This window comes from Canis lupus, chromosome 18 (assembly GCF_011100685.1).
Source record: "Canis lupus familiaris isolate Mischka breed German Shepherd chromosome 18, alternate assembly UU_Cfam_GSD_1.0, whole genome shotgun sequence".
Taxonomy (NCBI): domain Eukaryota; kingdom Metazoa; phylum Chordata; class Mammalia; order Carnivora; family Canidae; genus Canis; species Canis lupus.
Window position 1 is genome coordinate 33797961 of NC_049239.1, and position 12495 is coordinate 33810455.

At 41.8% G+C, this 12495-nt stretch overlaps 1 protein-coding gene and 1 long non-coding RNA gene across 7 annotated transcripts in view; one reads left to right on the top strand and one right to left on the bottom strand.

Annotated features, from left to right (window-relative positions):
• The window catches only part of CAT (catalase), a 39985-nt gene that overhangs the window by 17316 nt on the left and 10174 nt on the right, over positions 1 to 12495 (bottom strand). The window contains 5 exon segments of the mRNA NM_001002984.1: positions 915 to 1040; positions 1643 to 1747; positions 2211 to 2341; positions 3484 to 3594; positions 3976 to 4147. Coding sequence (NP_001002984.1) covers positions 915 to 1040; positions 1643 to 1747; positions 2211 to 2341; positions 3484 to 3594; positions 3976 to 4147 — 645 coding nt within the window.
• Positions 5431 to 12495, top strand: part of LOC119864211 — a 51099-nt gene continuing 44034 nt past the window's right edge. For 3 of the 6 annotated variants that reach the window (XR_005373380.1, XR_005373379.1, XR_005373381.1), the window contains exons 1-2: positions 5431 to 5486; positions 9843 to 9911. This is a non-coding gene — a long non-coding RNA (uncharacterized LOC119864211). Of the gene's footprint in view, positions 5487 to 6678; positions 6731 to 9842; positions 9912 to 12495 lie in introns of those variants that run through there. The other 3 variants (XR_005373382.1, XR_005373378.1, XR_005373383.1) reach the window with 2 other exon arrangements.

Sequence of the window (12495 nt, forward strand, 5' to 3'; positions counted from 1 at the left end):
AATTAAAATGTTCTTAAGGCTTCCCCCAAAGTTAACTTGTTTGATATGATTATATGAAAATAAATGAAAAAAAAACAATTTTTATTTTCTTACATTTGTAATTGATTTACTTTTTTTGCCTGTTCATAACATACTTTTGATAAACACTACTTAAACAAATGGATGGAGGAGTTAAAAAGTTATGAGAAATGCTTCTGTAAAGGTAGTCTCAGACATTGAAAGTCACGGTGAGATTGGAATTACAGACAGGAATGCCCCATTTCTGCCACAGCCCCCTCCCTGGACCACCAAAGATACCTATGCTCAGCAAGATGAGTCAAGGCTACAAAAGGCAAAGCCACAGAATACTTTACTGTTTGCTAAGGCTTGACTCTAAACCCCAACAAAGAAGTCTAGAAGCTAGACTAAACCTGGTAGAAATCTCCTTTCACATAGCCTGGAGGCCTATATATTATCTCCTTACATTTGAGCCCAAAACCAAACCTTAGGTCTTCCCTCTCAGGAAGAATGGATATTCACCTGCCAGCACTAAAAACATTAAACCAGAGAACCAGCATTAAATGAGCATTTTCCCAAATATTTATGCATTGCTCCAGGGCTCAGAAGGAGAAGAAAGCTTGACCACTGCCAGCAGCTGTGTACTCCTACCCTCTGGTCATATGGAAAGAGGAGACCAAAGAGAGCCCACAGAGCTCCCCTAACTGGGCAGTGTGCATCTGTTCACTTGGGCGGAGCCAAAAGAAGAGTCATGGTCCTAGTCAACTGGATCAGTCAACTCTCAGCCAACTCTCAGCCTTTGGAGTGGAGGTAGGGGAAAGGGGGGAGGAGCCTTGATCTTTGCCCAATCCTCATGAGAAGTAAAGAGATGTGGGTGATAGGAGCCTTGTACCCTCTGCCCCAAAGGCATTATGTACCTTATAATGGAATTTGCAATAAACCGCCTCTCCCGCTGCATTAACCAGCTTAAAAGTATGTGATCCATATCCATTCATGTGCCTGTGTCCATCTGGAATCCCTCGATCACTGAACAAGAAGGAAACCTAAGGAACAGAAAAATAATGCCTTAAATCTTTCCATTTCAATCAAAATATCCTAGATTTTTAAGATATTCCTAAGTTTCCAAAGAATCTCTTAATGACATGGAACACGCTAACCAAGTTCCCATAAAAAAGGTTATCATTAGTATCATTTATACAAAATAATAAGAATTTTAAAGCAGAATGATATGTAAATCATTAGCCTCATGGCTCAAAATTCAATAAGGAATAGCAAAAACAAATCTGAAAGGTAGCCTAACTTGTCATTCGAAATCAATTTTAACAGTAAATATGTTTGGCAACACTTTTCCCGTCTTTCCCTAATACAAAGAGCTCTACTTTGTACTAGAGACTTTAATCCTTAATATTGTTAAATATCAGTTGACAATGTTTCTAGCATCCCTTAAGGTCTATGAGTGGGGGAAGATTAATAAAATCAGTCATAACACTCTTCAGGGTCAAGAAATCTGAGCAAGCCTCCCAAAAAGAAAGTAGAAACCAAGTCCAATGAGATAGCCAAAACTGGAGAAACACATGATGAAGCAAAATTAACAGTTCTATTGCCGGTAAAGCATTATAATAGAATGGAAAAGAAGAGTTCCCACCTGGTGCAGAGACTCAGGGCGCAGGCTCCAGAAGTCCCAGACCATGTCCGGATCCTTCAGGTGTGTTTGAGGGTTTCTCTTTTGACTATGGATAAAGGACGGAAACTATAAACAGAAAAAGAGGGGGTAAAAATCCCAAAATTAAGTTTATAGGAATTATCATCTTACATTATACATTGCCTATTGGTAGGCTTAGGGATTAAAACTCTGAACAAGATAATCCTAGAATTTTACAGTGCCAAACCCTAAAATGAAATTTACCCTCTATACACTTCCAGGACAAAGTGTTTCTTTGTACTGATCTTCCAGACTCTACAAGGAAAACTGGGCCAATTCCCACGAAGTCAGTGAATCTTGAAATGCCAAACTGAAGACCAACAGTAACTGTTATTTGATTTTATAAGAAGGATATTAAATACAGAAAAATGTGCTTAAAAAGGCAATCCAGCCAACCCAAATTCTTTTTTCTGCTTTTCTCAGGGCTTCTCCTCAAATGCCAGTCAATGTAAGGTGTTTGAAATCAATTTAAATCAAACATTTGTAGAGTGCAAGATACTTTATCACCTACCAATATGGCATCTCTGATGAAGAAAATGGGGGTGTTATTTCCAACAAGATCCCAATTACCATCCTCTGTGTAAAATTTCACTGCAAACCCACGAGGGTCACGAACTGTGTCAGCCGAGCCTGATTCTCCAGCTAGAAAATTCAAATGGGAAGAAAATTAAGCATAAGCCAAGAGTACTTGGCATCCAACAAACCTAACATCACAAAGAAACATTGGGATCTATCCTTTCCACTCTACTTCCTCAAAGGAAACTAGGTATTTAAGTACCTGGGTTATTATCTCTACCACCTACCAGCTAATTCAGTCCACAAATTAAACAACAGAATTAATTGCAAGTAATAAGAGAGTACATAACTGTAAAAGCTGAAAAGATTATCCATTTCACATAAGATAGCTTTGTCCAAACAGGTAATTAAATTTTTAATTAAGATAAAGGAAGAAAATAATTATAAAGATTAAGGTAGTAAATAAGGAGAATAAGTGAGTTGTCAAAATTATGAGACTAATATTAAGAAAATGAATGAAAATATAGATTCTTAAGAATCTAGAAACATAGACTAAAGGAGAAACAGAATTAATCCTGCATGGTGCTGTGTTGAGATGTAGCATGATAGATCTAGTTCGTACTAACACTACTGAAAAAAATCACTTCACCTCTGAAATAGAAATAACGCCACCTTGCAAAGTGAATCTACAGATGAGGTTATAGCTAATGTCTGTAAAGCGTCTGACCATGGATGGCACAGAGTTAATTCCCAAGAAAGGTCAGCTGTTGTGGTTGCTGAATAAATGCCCCCACTCCACATTTCCATCTGAGGCAAGCACTTGTAGGAAAGCTCTTTCCAAATTCACAGAATTGCAGTGGTGGCCTCTGCCTAAGTGTGATTTCCTAAGACCTCAGCAAACAATTAAAAGTAACTTCCTGCCTGTCTCAAAATATTTTTTCTACTGTAAAACCTGGCTATCATTTGGAGAAATGATTTATTCTATCTTCTAATAGGCTTTCCTTGAAATGTATGTGTAAATACCCCAAATAGGTTGGGGGATGGGGTAACTGGGTGATGGACATTAAGGAGGGCACATGATGTAATGAGCACTGGGTGTTGTATGCAACTGATGAATCACTGATCTGAAACTAATGATACACTACATGTTAGTTCATTGAATTTAAATAAAATAAGATTAAAAATCAATCAATCAATAAAAATAAATGCCCCAAGTAAGATACAGGGTTGAGTTATGCAATGCCAGTCACGTAAACAGACGGACTTACCAACAGTGGAGAATCGAACTGCAATGGGGGTCCTCTTTCCAATATGCTCAAACACCTTTGCTTTGGAGTATTTGGTAATGTCATGTGTGACCTCGAAGTAGCCAAAAGCCCCTAATGAGAAAGACACAGAAGTCCTCACGCGTGAGACCATCGCAGACCACTGGGCCCTCAATGAGCATCTAGGTGACAAGAGAAACTGATAGGGTAGCACTGGCCTTTTGGGAGCTTCCAAGAGGACAGGAAAAAGGGGAGCTAGATGTCCAAACACAAAATGATGGGGTCAAAATGCAAAGCCCTCAGTGCTACACCATTCAATCTGGAGAAATAACCATCATTTAATTATGAATTCCCTCAGTGGATTTTTTTTTTCTCCTTTCCCCCAAGAATGGAGACTTGCCACTTCTGCTAAAGGAGCTTCAACTCTGTGAGAAGTAATTTTTAACCCAGGTGTTATGAAACAATCCTTTTACAGCAAATAAACAAGGCTCTCACCTGCTCCTTTAGCGTGCACGACTCTCTCAGGGATTCTCTCCCGGTCAAAGTGAGCCATTTCATCAGTGAAAACCACATCCTGAACAAGAAGGGGCCCCCGAGGCCCTGCTGTCATCACATTAAGTTTGTCTCCTATTGGATTACCGCCCCCGGTGGTCAGGACATCAGGTTTCTGAGTGGATAAAACACAAAAGGACAAAGAGTGTGGAAGAGTCAGTATAATCAAACCGTTATTTACATTGTCAGAGGGCACACTGTTTTCCAATTTTTATACCCTCTGATCACTCTTTTTAAATTTCCTGTGTCCGAAGTGCTGAAATACTGCCAAGATATGCCACCGCCTGAAATTCAGAGTCCAGTCTCAGAAATCCTTGAAAAATCTCAACACCAACTGCTAAGAAATCTGCTCTGAAGAGCAGAAAGATGGCTAAATAACCTGCCAACTTGCTCAGCCCTGCTCTAGATGCAGCCACTGGGCTCCACACAGGAAATCCCCAGAGAGGGAACCCCCCACCCAAAGGGATCCTATGTGCTTAACACACTGAATGTCCAAACTGATGGTGAGAAGATGGTCTCTGGAGAAGCCATGCTGCTTAAGGCTTTATTTGGAACTTGCAGATGCTTTCTGACTGATACAGATGTTCAAGGGAGTCATCCCATATGGCATGTTCATTTCTCTCAAGCAGCATATGCCAGCTCTTTGCATTTGCAACATCTCTTTCCAATTGCAAAACAAAACAAACAAATAACAACAACAACAAAAAAAAAAAACCGAAAAAGTCAATAGCTTTTATTGTCACTGAAAATAGTTACTGGTAAAATGGATTATAGTATTAACTTTCTAAAGATGTCAAATGTCCCTGAAATGGGATAGGTTATTTTACTGTAACAAAGAATTAGTTTTTTAATCCACCCAATTCTCTAGTATCAGCCTATCAGCTGTCCCTTCTCTAGGATGGGAGCAGCAACATTTTTAAATTAATGATCCTAAGCAGCCTTTCACATGATCTTGGCTCATTATCTTGGTCATACCCTCTACTCGTGACCAGGGACAACTGCCTCTCCAATGTCTTCCCCTGGCTACTGGGAAACCTAAGGGAGATGTGTGGGTGAAGCAAAGCTAAGATAGCTCCATTCTGGGAGAACAACTCAAAAAGGTCTAGTGATGAAAGTCTAACTTCACATGTGCCCAGAAAAGGATTATGCACGGAAGTTTCACAAACTTGGAACGGAGTGTTAACTCTTCCTCTCCAGGTACACCTGTTCTGAATATTAAAATAAAGTCAATACTTATCTCTTCTTCCCTAGAAGGGGATATTGATAGGAGGGGATCACTTTAAAAACTATAAAAATACCATGAGCTCTTTGGGAAAAGGCACTGAAAAGAGATCTTGGAATCTTCAGAATGAATAAATAAGATTCCTACACACAGTAGGAACCCCTCCCCCCACCCACTAGAGTTCTGTTCACATTGAAATGAGAAGAGGCCAACATGGAACCTCAGAGAAACCGTGAGTGCTGGCATCCCAGAGCCTGGGTCTGACTTAGAGCTCTGCCAATCAATATTACTTACTATTTCTGAATCTCAATTCTTCATCTGCAAAATAGACCAGAAACAACTATCTCTCAGAATTAATACGTGGCTTGGTCATCAAGACAGTGTGGTACTGGCACAAAAACAGACACATAGATCAATGGAACAGAATAGAGAATCCAGAAGTGGACCCTCAACTTTATGGTCAACTAATACTTGACAAAGGAGGAAAGACTATCCACTGGAAAAAAGACAGTCTCTTCAATAAATGGTGCTGGGAAAATTGGACATCCACATGCAGAAGAATGAAACTAGACCACTCTCTTTCACCATACACAAAGATAAACTCAAAATGGATGAAAGATCTAACTGTGAGACAAGAATCCATCAAAATCCTAGAGGAGAACACAGGCAACACCCTTTTTGAACTCGGCCACAGTAACCTCTTGCAAGATACATCCATGAAGGCAAGAGAAACAAAAGCAAAAATGAACTATTGGGACTTCATCAAGATAAGAAGCTTTTGCACAGCAAAAGAAACAGTCAACAAAACTAAAAGACAACCTCCAGAATGGGAGAAGATATTTGCAAATGACGTATCAGATAAAGGGCTAGTATCCAAGATCTATAAAGAACTTATGAAACTCAACAGCAAAGAAACAATCCAATCATGAAATGGGCAAAAGACATGAACAGAAATCTCACAGAGGAAGACACAGACATGGCCAACATGCACATGAGAAAATGCTCCACATCACTGGCCATCAGGGAAATATAAATCAAAACCACAATGAGATACCACCTCACACCAGTGAGAATGGGGAAAATTAACAAGACAGGAAACAGCAAATGTTGGAGAGATGTGGAGAAAGGGGAACCCTCTTACACTGTTGGTGGGAATGGGAACTGGTGCAGCCACTCTGGAATGCAGTGTGGAGGTTCCTTAAAGAGTTAAAACTAGATCTGCCCTACGACCCAGCAATTGCTCTGCTGGGGATTTACCCCAAAGATACAGATGCAGTGAAACGCCCGGACACCTGCACCCCAATGTTTATAGCAGCAATGTCCACAATAGCCAAACTGTGGAAGGAGCCTCGGTGTCAATGGATAAAGAAGATGTGGTTTACGTATACAATGGAATATTCCTCAGCCATTAGAAACGACAAATACCCACCATTTGCTTCGACGTGGATGGAACTGGAGGGTATTATGCTGAGTGAAGTAAGTCAATCGGAGAAGGACAAACATCATATGGTCTCATTCATTTGGGGAATATAAAAATAGTGAAAGGGAATAAAGGAGAAAGGAGAAAAATGAGTGGGAAATATCAGAGAGGGAGACAGAACATGAGAGACTCCTAACTCTGGGAAACGAACTAGGGGTGGTGGAAGGGGAGGGGGGCGGGGGGTGGGGGTGAATGGGTGACGGGCACTGAGGGGGGCACTTGACGGGATGAGCACTGGGTGTTATTCTGTATGTTGGTAAATTGAACACCAATAAAAAATAAATTTATTTTTAAAAAAAGGAGAAAATGAATCAGAATAAGGAAAGAGAAAATTGTAGAACTTCCCTTTTAGTTTAAACCTAAAACCTTGAGTTTCCATGTTGGCTGTCACTGGAATCACCGGAGGAGCTTTTTAATTCATAGACTTAGCTGGGTCATCCCCCTGGAGATTTCCAATACAATTAGTCTGGGTGAGGCCTGGGCATTGGGATTTTTTTGAGCTCCCCAGGTGATTCCTAAGTGAAGCCAGGATTAAGTGCAACTGACTTAAAGCTTTGGAATGATCCACAATTAGAATAAAAGAGTCTGAGCAAACAATCTGTCCACACCTTACCATGCCCTTTTTGAACATATTAACACAGCACTAGAGGAAATAAATAGATAGATAGATAGATAGATAGATAGATAGATAGATAGATAGATAGATAGATAAGACATCGCATAAAGGAGAGAAGTAGGACACAGGATACCAAGAAGTTTGGGAGAAGGAAAGGTAAACAGGTCAGAGTGATCATTTACATCACTCAGGAAAGCAATAAAAGCATATCACATGCCCTCTCCGCACGACCAGGTCAGAGTGGTATGGTCAAGAATAAAAACCATGCCCAGAGAAGGCACATGCGCAGCAAGGTAGACGAAAATGGCTGGGTGGAGAACTAAAGAATGAAGTGGTCTCACCTCATGGGCCGGACTCCAGGAAAGTTGGGAGTGAGAATGCTGGAATTATGCCGTCATGGGGCCTCCCTCCCACCCAACACAAGAATGTCCTCCATTAGGTGAACCTGGCTTTCTACCTTACAAATGTAGCATCCGGCCTCTCCTCCTTGCTCTAACAGATCAACAGTCCTAATTTTTAACAGCCTTCCTCATACACACTAATGTACATGTGATCTGCCTTCAAAACAAGTATGGCAGGAAGAGCTTCAACAGGGTGAGCAACACGGGAGTCCAACAGGAGGACAAAGACTAGAATAAAAAGATCCCCAACTTCAAGGGCTGTTTAGGGCAACATTTGATGAGAGAAACCCACGTGAACCAAACAGAAGAGAGTATTTATTAGAAGGTGAGGAGAAGAATGTCATATATTTGCTGAGAAGAAAAAAGTTAATGCAATGAAGCTGTATTAAATAAAACGAAGAGTGGGGGAATGGAACATGGAAAGCAAATTTTTAAACATAATTTCTGGGGGAAAAAAAAGTGCAAGGCTTTAGGGAAATCTAGAAGATAATATCTTGGTGTAAGCAGCGGTCTTACCTCATAATGCCCTCTTTTCTCATCTTTATGTCATAGGGAAGTAAAAATGGACAACCTGAAGTTAAGGGTCCCCTCTCACAGAACCCAAGACAAAAAGGAATGAAAAGCAGTTATTTAATGCATGTGCTTACCTTGAGGGATGCTATATTCCAACTACATCTTCAAAAATACTACAAAATAAGAAATTAAATCACCACTCTAGCTTCCCTTTTCTATTCTCCAGGTGGATTTAGAGTCAGGAAAAATGTGCACATTAAGATTTAGAGTAAATTCACCCAACAGCATTCCAAAAGTGTTTAGGGAGTCCCTACCCTGTGTTAGGTGCTGGGGATTACATTACAGCAGCAAACATCAACATTCCTGCTCTCGTGGAGCTCACAGTCTACGGCGGTGTTAAATGTTATATTATTTACTGCAGCAAAAGCTGATGGGTAGCTTAAATATGTAAAAATAAAGGAAGGGTTAATTAATGAAATATTATGCCACCATTAAGAATTTTACCCACAGAAAAACTTCAATAACAGTGAAATGATCGTAGAATTTAGGGGATATAATTACAGGTCATTTAAATTTTCTTTAGATTTCTTTTTTCTTTCCTAAATTAATTTTTAAGTCAGAAATTCCTTGCCTACATCTAATCAAATATCAGAAGTTTTTCAAATTATCTACATTTTGTATTGACTTAATGAAGGCAATGTGATACACCTTCACGTCATAAAAAACATTTTTAATGAAGGGACTGTATCACCACAAGTATCCACTTCTAATCACCTTTCTAATTACTTTCTAAAAAGTCCTTAAATTATGCTTAGTTTTCACTTGCTCGGGTAAAATTTAAAAACTGAAATTTTCATTTGGAGTTAACGTACCACATCATCAGCTTAAAATAACTACTTCTAAAAACAAGGAAACATGATAGATGCAAATCATTTTTATGAGGAAAGTCCCTAAAGAAGACTCCTCTTCTCCAGTTTCTTTCTCCAGAGAAATAATGATAACTCAGAGAATGGGCTGCTGCTGAGCACAGGCTCTTTAATGTTAACTACTGTTAGTGCATTAATGATAAACATACGCAATTTTTTAATAGTTTTAAGATCTTTAAAACTGGGGTATGTCTTGCTATCTGTGGCATCTTAGCAATGAGTCCGGGTTGGGACAGGCGAGGTTTTTTGTCTTCCTAAGTAGTGTATAGAATACTGGCACATTTCACGGTACACAGCATCTCAGATTCAATGAAAATAGATGTTCGCTCAAAGCTGGGAAAGTGTGGTCTTAAAATCCAACTCAAAAGCAGCTATTTTTATTTTGTTTAAGATGTTATTTATTTATTTATCCGAGAGAGAGAGAGAGAGAGGGAGAGAGAGCACAAGCAGGGGGTAGGGGTAGAGAGAGAGAGGGAGAAGTAGACTCCCCATTGAGCAGGGAACCTGATGCGGGGCTCGATCCCAGAACCCCGGGATCAGGACATGAGCCGAAGGCAGATGCTTAACCAACTGAGACACCCCGGCACCCCAAAGCAGCTATATTTAGTGGGTAAATATAATAAGGGATTGTGACCATTGTGTTTGGCTGCAGGTCAGTGACGCTGGAGGCCCACGTTCCATGGAGCAGGCCAACGAATGCAGAGGAAGGAAGGAAGCGGAGGTGAGGAATGCAGCGTCCCCAGCACGGCGGGGAGAAAAGGAAGGGGGGAGAGGTGGTGCCTCAGAAAGAAGGCAGTGGGCGCCCCGTGTCCAGTTCCACGGTCAGCGCCGTGTGCTGGGCTCTGTGACCCACCCCACTGTAAGTATAGTTTGATTTTGTGCTGGTTTAAGGGCAAACTTCCAGCAGGCTCCAGCATTTAGAAGACTTTTGGGTTTGGGGAGGTTTTTGTTGTTGTTTGTTTTTTTAAAGGTTTTATTTATTCATGAGAGACAGAGAGAGACAGGTAGAGGCAGAGGCAGAAGCAGGCTCCATGCAGGGAGCCCGATGTGGGACTCGATCCCGGGACTCCAGGATCAGGCCCTGGGCCGAAGGCAGGCGCTCAACCACTGAGCCCTCCCAGGCATCCCCTTTAGAAGACTTTCGAACTAGCAGGTGCAGAGCAGCGAAAGCCAGCCAGGGCTACAAACCACCACAAAAACAGCCAGGCTTGGAAGAGGGGGCCTGATTAGCTGAGCACAGTCAGCTGAAGCCACCCCCTGCACCAGCTGAGAGGGGCAGAGGGTCAGCAGAGGACGACAGGAGAGAGGGAGGGGGAACACGAAGCCCACCAGTGGCAGGGCCCCCTGCAGCCATCTGAGAAGGTTGAGGGGAGCACAGGGTGGCAGGCTTTGTACAGGTGCTAGGGAGACACGGCAGGAGGCGGAAGGAAGTCAGGGCTTGTCTGCGGGTCGAGGACACAAAAAGCAGCCACAGGGCACCTGGTCACATCAGAGAAGCTCAGCCATCCCAACCTGGACCCCTCGTGATGCCATCCGGAGGGCGCAGCATTAAGAACACGGGCCCCTCGGTCACACTCAGTTCAACACTCATTCATTCATTCCACTGGCATCGTCCCCTCCCCTCCTCCCACCCCCACGGACCACAGCCTGCCCCGCAAGGGGAGCCTCTATGTTCCGCACAAACGGGACAGGCTGCAGGTCCTGGAGGAGGGAGGCCAGAGGGCCCGGCGGACGGAGGTGGGCCAAACCAGAGCCAGGCCCTGCCATCGGTGCCCTTGGTCCTTGCAAGCACCAGACCAAAGAAACAACATCCCAGGATGCCAGCTCTGAGCTTTCTCTAGTAATAGGATGGAGGGTGGCTGTTCTGGTCCAGAGCTAACCAAGGACAGAGGATCAGTGCAGTTGACAAAGCTGTACAGGATTTCCAATTTCCCTTCATGACTACCATTTCTGAAGCACCTGCCATATCCAAGGCTTTCTCCTGGCTACCTTGACATAAGTCACCTCACTTAAGCCTCCAATAATCCAGGAAGACACATGTGATTATTCCCATTCAATGGGTGATGGCTGTATGATCAGAGAATTTTGCTGATTTTACACAGATTTCAATATTGGGGCACAGGTTTGCTTGTTATAAATAACAAATATGATGGGCCAAGAGATTTCCTCCAACTTGCTGATTATTATGTTATTGTTATTTTTAAACTCAGATCATTTTAGAACTAGAATTTTTTAATGACAGAAAAGCTTTTTATTGCTGGAAAATTCTAAGAGCACACACTCTCCCTCTCAGGAAAAGCGGCATTCGTTTACATCTTTCTGGCTGACAACTACCCACAACATTCATACATGCTCCACCTGAACGGCTCTTCCTGCCCCTGCCCCGTGCCATCCCTCGAGCTGGGCATCTTCTTGCACTCCACAGAACAAAATATTTATAATTTCCTATATGCTTCACTGTTTTCCTCTCTAGGTGATATACTCATTATAGATCTATAACCCTGACATCTGACATGATGCCGTTATCTACAAGTACACACAAAAATGCTTCTGTGGGATGCCTGCATGGCTGTGTCGGTTAAGCATCCGACTCTTGATTTTGGCTCAGGCAGGTCATGATCTTGGGGTTATGGGATCAAGCCCTGCTTCAGGTTCCATGCTTAGCACGGAGTCTGCTTGTCCCTCTCCCTCTGCTCCTCTCCTTGTACTCTCTCTCTCTCTCTCTCAAATACATAAAATCTCTTTTAAAAAATGCTTGTGGATTCAACATGTGAATAAATTAAACTATGGACCAACACAAAATGGCCAAGAAAGATTATTTCTAAGTAGGAGGAGGAAGCAACAAGTCTATCCGTCTTCCTGTATCTCCATTCCCAAAAATAAATGGGAAATATCTTAAATTATAACTTCAAATTCTGATCAAACACCTTTAGACAAATGTTTATGAAAACTGCTGCAGAAATTGGCAAAGGAATATTTTGGCTTGGCTAAAAACTGACATCATGATTCAAAGGACAGACTCAAAGTAAAATTCCATTTTGGCTTTGCTCTTTCTATTTTTTGGCTGGAGTTAAGACACGAACGAAGAAATTTTCCTGGGAGGAATAAGGTTGGCTTTCTCTGATAAAATATTCTATCAACAGTTTCCACTTCTACTAGTGTCCTCTGCTTACAGGAGCTCCAAGAACTTATCAAACATCATTCTTCCATTTTTTAATTGACAAAGATTGGTAATACAGCCCGTCCCTAACTTTCAATCCCAAAGAGTCATAATGACAGCTTCTCATTCTCAGAGATCAATACAG